Raw genomic sequence first — 12,078 nt, 5'->3', positions numbered from 1 at the left:
GCCTTTGCCGGTGTACCAGTCTCTCTATACATTATTGGAGTGCCCTTGGCTTACGTGCCAATGGCCCCATACATTATAGGAGTAGCCTGTGCCTATGTGCCAATGCATGAATTTCCATGTGCACTATAGGATTGACTCCTGCCAATTGGCACATATATATTTGGAGTGCCCTTTGCCTATGTGCCATTGTCCCTATATATTATAGGAGTAGCCTGTGCCTATGTGCCAATGGCCCATATGTTATAGGAATTGCCTATGTGCCAATGCATGAATTTCCATTCCTATAGGATTGACTTCTGCCAATGTCCACATATATTATTAGAGTGGTCGTTGCCTATGTGCCATTGTCCCCTATGTATTATTGGACTGACTTCTGCTGACGTGCCAATGTTCCTATACATTATTGGAGTGCCCTTTGCCTATGTGCCATTGTCCCTATATATTATGGGAGTATCCTGTGCCTATGTGCCAATGCATTAATTTCCATGTGCACTATAGGATTGACTCCTGCCAATGTCCACATATATTATAGGAAGGATCGTTGCCTATGTGCCATTGTTCTTATACATTATTGGACTGACTTCTACTGACGTGCTAATGTCCCTATACATTATTGGAATGCCCTTTGCCTATGTCCCTATATATTATAGGAGTAGCCTTTGCTTACGTACCAATGGTTCCATACATTATTGGAGTGCCATTGGCCTATGTGCCAGTGCCCCTATATATTGGAATGCCATTTGCCTATATGCCCATGTCCCTATATATTATAGGAGTAGCCTGTGCCTATGTGCCAATGGCCCATACGTTACTGGAGTTGCCTTGGCCTATGTGCCAATGCATGAATTTCCATGTGCACTATAGGATTGACTCCTGCCAATGTGCACATATATTGGAGTGGGCTTTGCCTAAGTGCCATTGTTCCTATATATTGAAATGGCCTTTGCCTATGTGCCTCATACATTATTTTAGCGCCATTGGCCTATGTGCCAGTGTGCCTAGATATTGGGATGGCCTTTGCTTATGTGCCAATGTCCCTATATATTATAGGAGTAGCCTGTGCCTATGTGCCAATGGCCCATACGTTATTGGAGTGCCCTTGGCCTATGTGCCAATGCATGAATTTCCATTCTTATAGGATTGACTCCTGCCAATGTCCACATATATTTTTGGAGTGCCATTGGCCTATGTGCCAGTGTCCCTGTACATTATTGGTGTGCCCTTTCCCTACGTGCCAATGTCCATATATATTATAGGAGTAGCCTGTGCCTATGTGCCAATGGCTCCATACATTATAGGAGTTGCCTTTGCTTACGTGCCAATGAATGAATTTCCATGTGCACTATAGGATTGGACTCCTGCCAATGTCCACATGTATTTCTGGAGTGGTCTATGTGCCATTGTCCCTATATATGTGCCACTGCATCAATTTCCATGTGTGCTATTGGATTTTCCACATATATTATTGGAGTACCCTTGTCCTATGTGCCAGTGACCCCGACTCTCACTTGTGGAGCCCCCCCCCCCTATAAACAAGGAAAGAGGGTCTGCCATCATCGCACACAGCAGCCAACGAAGGACGTGGTGGAAGCCTCTGTTTATTCAGTCCAGGGTTCCATTGGGGAGGGGTCCTTCTCCCCCCGGGGGCCCCCCCTCCCCCCCTGGGGGTCCGAGGGGCCCCTGCAGCTGCTTCATGACCTCGGAGAGCATCTGGTTGCAGAGGGCGGCGTAGGGGTTCATGCGCACCAGCTGCTGCCGGGCAAAGGGGCTCCCCAGGCGGGACGCCTCCGCAAAGTCCCCGCGCGCCGCCTCCTCCTGGCCGCGCAAGAGCCGGATCATGCCCCGCTGCACAAATCCCTGCCGCGCCACCGGGCCCCTCCCTTGGCTCAGGCTCAGCGCCGTGTCCAGGTCTCGCAGGGCACCTGGAGGGGAGGAGAGAGACCCCGTGAGTGTGTGGCTTTAAGGGATTTCAATGTTTTTGTTTGGGGAGCAGGGTGAGCTCCTGCTGTTAGCCCCAGCTCCTGCCAACCTAGCAGTTCGAAAACATGCAAAAGTGAGTAGATCAATAGGTACCGCTCTGGCAGGAATGTAATGGTGCTCCATGCTGTCATGTCGGCGGCCACATGACCTTGGAGGTGTCTACGGACAACGCTGGCTCTTCAGCTTAGACATGGAGATGAGCACCAGAGTCCCAGAGTCGGATGCGCACGGGAAAACCTTTACTGAATACACGGCATTGTATTGTTGACTTTGTATAGCCAACCAGAGTCCCCTTCGGGGTTTCCCCTTGACGTTAAGTTTAGTCCTGTCCAACTCTGGGTGTTGGTGGTCATCTCCATTTCTAAGCTGAAGAGCCGGCGTTGTCCATAGACAAGGTTTTGTGGCCAGTATGACTGCACGGGATGCTGTTTACCTTCTCACTGAAGCAGTACCTATTGATCTACTCACATTTTCATGTTTTCGAACTGCTTAGTTGGCAGAAGCTGGGGCTAACAGTGGGAACTCGCCCCGCACCCTGGAAAATGAGGATACTTGCCATAGATGCAGGCAAAATATCAGGAGAGAATGCTTCCGGAACATGGCCATATAACCCGAAAAATGAGGATGCTTGCCATAAATGCAGGCGAAATATCAGGAGAGAATACTTTTGGAACATGGCCATATAGCCCAAAAATGAGGATGCTTGCCACAGATGCAGGCGAAATGTCAGGAGAGAATGCTTCTGGAACATGGCCAGACAGTCTGGAAAACCCACACCAACCCAAAGAAGGGGAGGATGGCGAAGGCGGGGGGGGGGGGGGCAATGCATAGGGCAGCCCTTGCAGGCTGTACCAAGGGACCTATGGCGTGACCCACTTACCCTCGGTGTTGCCCTTGAGCCGCAGAGCCTGGGCCCGGTTGTTGTAGGCGGAGGCTCGTTCGGGGAGCAGCAGAATGGCTTCTCTGAAGGCTTCCAAGGCCGCCTCCAGGTCTCCAGCTTCTGCCCAAGCCACGCCTTGGACCTCCAGGTCAGTGGCCCGCTTCAGAAGGTCGGCGTCGAAGGCGCCTTCTGCTGACCCAAGAGAAGAAAAGCTTGACCGAGGAGACCCAGAGCTGAGCATGGGGGGATCCAGAACCAGGTCCCAAACCACAGCAGCCTTCTTTTGGCCAGAGCAAGAAGCCTTTCTTCTCCCCGTTCCCTCGTGCCATGGCTCTGCTCCGTCTCCCTACTCTGCGTGGGGCTGCCCTTGAAGACTGTTCGTAAACTCCAACTAGTCCAGCGGGAGGTAGCCAGATTGCTCACCGGAGCGTCATACAGGGAGCACACCACTCCTCTGCTACGTCAGCTCCACTGGCTGCCGATCCAGTTCCAAGCACAATTCAAAGTGCTGGTTTTGACCTACAAAACCCTAGACCAGTGTTTCTCAACCTGGGGGTCGGGACCCCTGAAGGGGTTGTGAGGGGGTGTCAAAGGGGTCGCCAAAGACCATCAGAAAACATAGTATTTTCTGGTGGTCATTGGGATTCTGTGTGGGAAGTTTGACCCAATCCTATTGTTGAGTTCAGAATGCTCTTTGATTGTAGGTGAACTATAAATCCCAACAACTACAACTCCCAAATGTCAAGGTCTATTTTCCCCAGACTCTACCAGTGTTCACATTTGGGCATACTGAGTATTCGTGCCAAGTTTGGTCCAGATCCACCATTGCATGAATCCACAGTGCTCCTCTGGATATAGGTGAACTACAACTCCAAAGCTCAAGGTCAATGCCCACCAAACCCTTCCAGTATTTTCTGTTGGCCATGGGAGTTCTGTGTGCCTAGTTTGCTTCAATTCCATCGTTGGTGGAGTAAAGCGTGCTCTTTGATTGTAGGTGAACTATAAATCCCAGCAACTACAACTCCCAAATGTCAAGGTCTATTTTCCCCAGACTCTACCAGTGTTCACATTTGGGCATACTGAGTATTCGTGCCAAGTTTGGTCCAGATCCACCACTGCATGAATCCACAGTGCTCCTCTGGATATAGGTGAACTACAACTCCCAAACTCAAGGTCAATGCCCACCAAACCCTTCCAGTATTTTCTGTTGGCCATGGGAGTTCTGTGTGCCTAGTTTGCTTCAATTCCATCGTTGGTGGAGTAAAGCATGCTCTTTGATTGTAGGTGAACTATAAATCCCAGCAACTACAACTCCCAAATGTCAAGGTCTATTTTCCCCAGACTCTACCAGTGTTCACATTTGGGCATACTGAGTATTCGTGCCAAGTTTGGTCCAGATCCACCATTGCATGAATCCACAGTGCTCCTCTGGATATAGGTGAACTACAACTCCAAAGCTCAAGGTCAATGTCCACCAAACCCTTCCAGTATTTTCTGTTGGCCATGGGAGTTCTGTGTGCCTAGTTTGCTTCAATTCCATCGTTGGTGGAGTAAAGCATGCTCTTTGATTGTAGGTGAACTATAAATCCCAGCAACTACAACTCCCAAATGACAAAATGAATCCCCTCAACCCCCCCCCCCCCCCCAGTATTCAAATTTGGTCCAGTGATGAAAATACATCCTGCAATATCAGATATTTACATAATAACAGTAGCAAAGTTGCAGATATGAAGTAGCAATAACAATAGTTTTCTGCTTGGGGGTCACCACGACATGAGGAACTGGATTAAGGGGTCGCGGCATTAAGAAGGCCGAGAACCACTGGTTTACTATTATGTGATTGTATTGTTTGTACTGATGGTTTTAATAGGTCAACTGTTTTAAGTGCTTTTATGTACGTATGCGTATTGGATATAAGCATCGAATTGGGCCTTCCTTTGTAAGCCGCCCTGAGTCCCCCCCCTCGGGGGTGAGAAGGGCGGGGTAGAAGTACACAAAATAAATAAATACTCACCTTCCTCGGTGGCCTCGGTCTCCTCGTCCTCGGACTCCTCGTCAAAGGGGGTGTTGGGGTGGAGGATGCTCTGCAAGACGGCTCTGTCCTTGGCGCTGGCCATGGCGGAGTCCCAGGTGAGAACAGGTAGGGAGGAATTTTGGCAAACAAAGGGAGGAAGCCACCCCCGGAAGCAGCCAATGGCAGGAGGAGACCAGGACATGCCCCACGGAAGAAGAGGAGGAGGAGGAGTCGTCCCTTAGGCTGTCACATCCCATGGCTGCCCTGCACCCACTTTGCAGGCTCCGAGGGCCGGACTTTGGACCCTCCTCACCTCTCCAAAAAGTGGGGAAGAAGAGCCTTCCCTTTTGGAAGACCACGCAGGGACACAGGGATGGATTTTTTTCTTTTGTCATGTCAGGAGCAACTTGAGAAACTGCAAGTCGCTTCTGGTGTGAGAGAATTGGCCATCTGCAAGGACGTTGCCCAGGAGACGCCAGGATGACTTGATGTTTTTATCATCCATGTGGGAGGCTTCTCTCATGTCCCCGCATGAGGAGCTGGAGCTAATAGAGGGAGCTCATCCACCTCTCCCCAGATTCGAACCTGCGACCTGTCACTCTTCAGTCCTGCCGGCATAAGGGTTTAACACACTGCGCCACAGGGATGGATTACCTTGTTCCATGTTTTCAGGTGGCGCAATGACTCAATCCTTTCTGCCAGCAGGACTGAAGACCGACAGAGGCTGGATGGCCATCTGTCAGGGCTGCTTTGAATGCAATTTTCCTGCTTCTTGGCAGGAGGTTGGACTGGATGGCCCATGAGGTCTCTTCCAACTCTATGATTCTATGACAGGTCAGAGGTTCGAATCTGGAGAGAGCATGGAGGAGCTCCCTCTGTCAGCTCCAGCTCCCCATGCGGGGACAGCAGGGAAGCCTCCCACAAGGATTGGTAAAACATCAAAACATGGATTTTTTATTGTCGAAGGCTTTCATGGCTGGAATCACTAGGTTCTTGTGGGTTTTTTCGGGCTATAGGGCCATGCTCTAGAGGCATTCTCTCCTGACGTTTCGCCTGCATCTATGGCAAGCATCCTCAGAGGTAGTGAGGTCTGTTGGAATTAGGAAAATGGGTTTATATGTCTGTGGAATGGCTGGGGTGGGGCAAAGAGCTCTTCTCTGCTGGAGTTAGGTGTGAATATGTATTGTCGAAGGCTTTCATGGCTGGAATCACTAGGTTCTTGTGGTTTTTTCGGGCTATATGGCCATGTTCTGGAGGCAATTTTTCTCCTGACGTTTCGCCTGCATCTATGGCAAGCATCCTCAGAGGTAGTGAGGTCTGTTGGAATTAGGAGAATGGGTTCATATCTCTGTGGAATGGCTGGGGTGGGGCAAAGAGCTCTTGTCTGCTGGAGCTAGGTGTGAATATGTATTGTCGAAGGCTTTCATGGCTGGAATCACTAGGTTCTTGTGGGTTTTTTTGGGCTATAGAGCCATGTCCTAGAGGCATTTTCTCCTGACGTTTCGCCTGCATCGATGGCAAGCATCCTCAGAGGTAGTGAGGTCTGTTGGAATTAGGACAATTGGGTTTATATATCTGTGGAAGGACCAGGGTGGGACAAAGGACTCTTGTCTGCTGGAGTTAGGTGTGAATATGTATTGTCGAAGGCTTTCATGGCTGGAATCACTAGTTTCTTGTGGTTTTTCCGGGCTATAGGGCCATGTTCTAGAGGCATTCTCTCCTGACGTTTCGCCCGCATCTATGGCAAGCATCCTCAGAGGTAGTGAGGTCTGTTGGAATTAGGAGAATGGGTTCATATCTCTGTGGAATGGCTGGGGTGGGGCAAAGAGCTCTTGTCTGCTGGAGCTAGGTGTGAATATGTATTGTCGAAGGCTTTCATGGCTGGAATCACTAGGTTGTTGTGGGTTTTTTCGGGCTATATGGCCATGTTCTAGAGGCATTCTCTCCTGACGTTCATAGAGTTGGAAGAGCCAACCACAGAATCATAGAATCAAAGAGTTGGAAGAGACCTCCTGGGCCATCCAGTCCAACCCCATCCTGCCAAGAAGCAGGAATATTGCATTCAAATCACCCCTGACAGATGGCCATCCAGCCTCTGCTTAAAAGCTTCCAAAGAAGGAGCTTCCACCACACTCCCTCCGAGGCAGAGAGTTGAGCCATCTAGTCCAACCAGTGAGCCATCTAGTCCAACCTCCTGCCAAGAAGCAGGAAAATTGCAAAGCACCCCTGACAGATGGCCATCCAGCCTCTGTCGGTCTTCAGTCCTGCCGGCAGAAGGGATTGACTCATTGCGCCACCTGAAAACGTGGCACAAGGTAATCCATCCCTGTGGCGCAGTGGGTTAAACCCCTATGCCAGCAGGACTGAAGACCGACAGGTCGCAGGTTCGAATCCGGGGAGAGGCGGATGAGCTCCCTCTATCAGTTCCAGCTCCTCATGCAGGGGGACATGAGAGAAGCCTCCCACAAGGATGATAAAAACATCAAATCATCCGGGCATCCCCTGGGCAACGTCCTTGCAGATGGCCAATTCTCTCACACCAGAAGCGACTTGCAGTTTCTCAAGTTGCTCCTGACACAACAAAAAAAATCCCATCAGATTCTTGTGGGTTTTTTTCGGGCTATATGGCCATGTTCTAGAGGCATTCTCTTCTGACGTTTCGCCTGCATCTATGGCAAGCATCCTCAGAGGTAGTGAGGTCTGTTGGAATTAGGACAATGGGTTTATATATCTGTGGAAGGACCAGGGTGGGACAAAGAACTCTTGTCTGCTGGAGTTAGGTGTGAATATGTATTGTCGAAGGCTTTCATGGCTGGAATCACTAGGTTCTTGTGGGGTTTTTCGGGCTATAGGGCCATGTTCTAGAGGCATTCTCTCCTGATGTTTCGCCTGCATCTCTGGCAAGCATCCTCAGAGATAGTGAGGTCTATTGGAAATAGGAAAAAGGGTTTATATATCTGTGGAATAATGTCCAGGGTGAGACAAAGGACTCTTGTCTGCTGCAGCTAGGGGTGAATGTTTCAACTGACCACCTTGATTTGTATACAATGGGCTGACTAGGTTCTTGTGGGTTTTTTCGGGCTATAGGGCCATGTTCTAGAGGCATTCTCTCCTGACGTTTTGCCTGCATCTATGGCAAGCATCCTCAGAGGTAGTGAGGTCTGTTGGAACTAGGAAAAATGGGTTTATATATCTGTGGAAGGACCAGGGTGGGACAAAGGACTCTTGTCTGCTGGAGTTAGGTGTGATTATGTATTGTCGAAGGCTTTCATGGCTGGAATCACTAGGTTCTTGTGGGTTTTTTCGGGCTATAGGGCCATGTTCTAGAGGCATTTTCTCCTGATGTTTCGCCTGCATCTATGGCAAGCATCCTCAGAGGGAGTGAGGTCTGTTGGAATTAGGACAATGGGTTTATATATATCTGTGGAAGGACCAGGGTGGGACAAAGAGCTCTTCTCTGCTGGAGCTAAGTGTGAATGTTTCAGCTGACCACCTTGATTAGCATTTGAAGGCCTGGCTGAGCCTGGGGAAATCTTTTGTTGAGAGGTGTGATGAGGAAACACAACATACAAACAATCTACAAACCAAACCAAGAAAATCCAACAAATGCTTCGTTCAGCAAAGGACAAGAGGGATCCTCTCACCTCTGCAGGAGTCTACCGTATACCATGCAGCTGTGGACAAGTCTACAGAGAGACCACCAAATGCAGCATTGCCCAGACACAAATCTAGGAACATGAAAGGCACTGCAGACTACTTCAACCAGAGAAGTCAGCCATAGCAGAGCACCTGATGAACCAGCCTGGACACAGCATATTATTTGAGAACATAGAAATGCTGGATCACTCCAACAACCACCATGTCAGGCCACACAGAGAAGCCATTGAAATACACAAGAAGCATGTGGGGAATTTCAACAGAAAGGAAGAGACCATGAAAATGAACAAAATCTGGCTACCAGTATTAAAATACTCTAAAATCACAACAGCAAAACAACAGAGAGGAAACAACCAGGCACATCTTAACACCTCTCAACAAAAGATTGCTCCAGGCACTGCCAGGCAATCAAATGCTAATGAAGGTGGTCAGTTGATACATTCACACCTAGCTCCAGCAGAAAAGAGCTCTTTGCCCCACCCTGGTCCTTCCACAGATATATAAACCCATTGTCCTAATTCCAACAGACCTCACTACCTCTGAGGATGCTTGCCATAGATGCAGGCGAAACGTCAGGAGAAATGCCTCTAGAACATGGCCCTATAGCCCGAAAAAACCCACAAGAACCTGATGGATTTTTTTTTAGTCATGTCAGGAGCAACTTGAGAAACTGCAAGTCGCTTCTGGTGTGAGAGAATTGGCCGTCTGCAAGGACGTTGCCCAGGGGACGCCAGGATGATTTGATGTTTTTATCATCCTTGTGGGAGGCTTCTCTCATGTCCCCGCATGAGGAGCTGGAACTGATAGAGGGAGCTCATCCGCCTCTCCCCAGATTCGAACCTGCGACCTGTCGGTCTTCAGTCCTGCCGGCATAAGGGTTTAACACACTGAGCCACAGGGATGGATTACCTTGTGCCACGTTTTCAGGTGGCGCAATGAGTCAATCCCTCCTGCCGGCAGGACTGAAGACCGACAGAGGCTGGATGGCCATCTGTCGGGGGTGCTTTGAATGCAATTTTCCTGCTTCTGGGCAGGAGGTTGGACTGGATGGCTCACGTGATGTCTCTTCCAACTCTATGATTCTATGACAGGTTGGAGGTTCGAACCTGAAACATGGAGGAGCTCCTTCTGTCAGCTCCAGCTCCCCATGCGGGGACAGGAGAGAAGCCTCCCACAAGATTGGTAAAACATCAAAACATCCAGGTAACAACAGGCTTGGACTGGATGGCCCACTGGATGGCTCTTCCAACTCTATGGTAGGTCGGAGGTTCGAATCTGGAGAGCATGGAGGAGCTCCTTCTGTCAGCTCCAGCTCCCCATGCGGAAACAGGAGGGAAGCCTCCCACAAGGATTGGTAAAACATCAAAACATCCAGGTAACAACAGGGTTGGATTGGATGGCCCACTGGATGGCTCTTCCAACTCTATGGTAGGTCGGAGGTTCGAATCTGGAGAGAGCATGGAGGAGCTCCCTCTGTCAGCTCCAGCTCCCCATGCGGGGACAGCAGGGAAGCCTCCCACAAGGATTGGTAAAACATCAAAACATCCAGGTAACAACAGGGTTGGACTGGACGGCCCACTGGATGGCTCTTCCAACTCTATGATAGGTCGGAGGTTCGAATCTGGAGAGAGCATGGAGGAGCTCCTTCTGTCAGCTCCAGCTCCCCATGCGGGAACAGGAGGGAAGCCTCCCACAAGGATTGGTAAAACATCAAAACATCCAGGTAACAACATCCTTGCAGATGGCCAATTCTCTCACACCAGAAGCGACTTGTAGTTTCTCGAGTCGCTCCTGACATGCAAAAAAATGCTTTCAGGTGCTTCCTAAACCCCCAAAATCTACCTTTTTTGAAAGCATCTGTGGCTATTATCTCTTGAAGATGCAGATGAAACGTCATGAGAAAATGCTGCTAGGACACAGCAATACAGCCCAGAAATCACACAACACCCCAGTGATTCCAGCCGTGAAAACCATCTTGCAATTCAGCTCTGCACAGAAGGACCTCTTTTGCCCCATTTTGAGGGTGGAAAGTAGTGCCCCTAAAGCAGGCATGGGACAACTTTGGCCCTCCAGGTGTTTTGGACTTCAACTCCCACCATTTCCAACGGCTTCAGGCCCCTTCCTTTCCTCTCTCGGCTGCTTAAGCAGGCCGAGGGGGAACAGGAAAGGGACCAAGGCCGCTGAGGGAAAAAGGAAAGGGACTGCGGCTGCCAAGGGGGAAAACGAAAGGGACCGAGCCGAGGCTTCCGAGGGGAAAAGGAAAGGGACTGAGGCTGCCGAGGAGAAAAAGGAAAGGGACTGAGGCTGTCGAAGGGAGGAAAGGAAAGGGACCGAGGCTGCCGAGGGGGAAAAGGAACTGAGGCTGTCGAAGGGGGAAAAGGAAAAGGACTGAGGCTGCCAAGGGGGGAAAGGAAAAGGACCGAGGCTGCCGAGGGGGGAAAGGAAAGGGACTGAGGCTGCCGAGGGGGGAAAGGAAAGGGACTGAGGCTGCCAAGGGGGGAAAGGAAAGGGACTGAGGCTGCCGAGGGGGGAAAGGAAAGGGACTGAGGCTGCCGAGAGGGGAAAGGAAAGGGACCGAGGCTGCCGAGGGGGGAAAGGAAAGGGACTGAGGCTGCCGAGGGGGGAAAGGAAAGGGACTGAGGCTGCCAAGGGGGGAAAGGAAAGGGACTGAGGCTGCCGAGGGGGGAAAGGAAAGGGACTGAGGCTGCCGAGAGGGGAAAGGAAAGGGACCGAGGCTGCCGAGGGGGGAAAGGAAAGGGACTGAGGCTGCCGAGGAGGGAAAGGAAAGGGACCGAGGCTGCCGAGGGGGAAAAGGAACTGAGGCTGTCGAAGGGGGAAAAGGAAAAGGACTGAGGCTGCCAAGGGGGGAAAGGAAAAGGACCGAGGCTGCCGAGGGGGGAAAGGAAAGGGACTGAGGCTGCCGAGGGGGGAAAGGAAAGGGACTGAGGCTGCCAAGGGGGGAAAGGAAAGGGACTGAGGCTGCCGAGGGGGGAAAGGAAAGGGACTGAGGCTGCCGAGAGGGGAAAGGAAAGGGACCGAGGCTGCCGAGGGGGGAAAGGAAAGGGACTGAGGCTGCCGAGGGGGGAAAGGAAAGGGACTGAGGCTGCCAAGGGGGGAAAGGAAAGGGACTGAGGCTGCCGAGGGGGGAAAGGAAAGGGACTGAGGCTGCCAAGGGGGGAAAGGAAAGGGACTGAGGCTGCCGAGGGGGAAAAGGAAAGGGACTGAGGCTGCCGAGGGGAGAAAGGAAAGGGACTGAGGCTGCCAAGGGGGGAAAGGAAAGGGACTGAGGCTGCCGAGGGGGAAAAGGAAAGGGACTGAGGCTGCCGAGGGGAGAAAGGAAAGGGACTGAGGCTGCCAAGGGGGGAAAGGAAAGGGACTGAGGCTGCCGAGGGGGGAAAGGAAAAGGACTGAGGCTGCCGAGGGGGGAAAGGAAAGGGACCGAGGCTGCCGAGGGGAGAAAGGAAAGGGACTGAGGCTGCCAAGGGGGGAAAGGAAAGGGACTGAGGCTGCCAAGGGGGGAAAGGAAAGGGACCGAGGCTGCCAAGGG

At 51.1% G+C, this 12,078-nt stretch overlaps 1 protein-coding gene across 2 annotated transcripts; it reads right to left on the bottom strand.

The window, feature by feature from the left end:
- Positions 1–1,582: 1,582 nt before the first annotated feature.
- Positions 1,583–5,048, bottom strand: TTC36 (tetratricopeptide repeat domain 36). 2 transcript variants are annotated; one of them, XM_060787614.2, is made up of 3 exons: positions 4,875–5,048; positions 2,861–3,052; positions 1,583–1,922 (listed from the first exon to the last, which is right to left on the bottom strand). In XM_060787614.2, exons 1-3 carry the CDS (start codon positions 4,975–4,977, stop codon positions 1,603–1,605), a joined length of 615 nt encoding a protein of 204 aa, XP_060643597.2. In that variant the 5' UTR covers positions 4,978–5,048; the 3' UTR covers positions 1,583–1,602. The 2 variants fall into 2 exon arrangements, with proteins under 2 accessions (XP_060643597.2, XP_060643598.2); XM_060787615.2 differs by having other exon boundaries at positions 2,861–3,049; positions 4,875–5,042.
- Positions 5,049–12,078: the final 7,030 nt, after the last annotated feature.

Source organism: Anolis sagrei, chromosome 7 (genome assembly GCF_037176765.1).
Source record: "Anolis sagrei isolate rAnoSag1 chromosome 7, rAnoSag1.mat, whole genome shotgun sequence".
NCBI classification, from domain to species: Eukaryota; Metazoa; Chordata; class Lepidosauria; order Squamata; family Dactyloidae; genus Anolis; species Anolis sagrei.
This window is presented reverse-complemented; position numbering and strand designations above follow the sequence as displayed.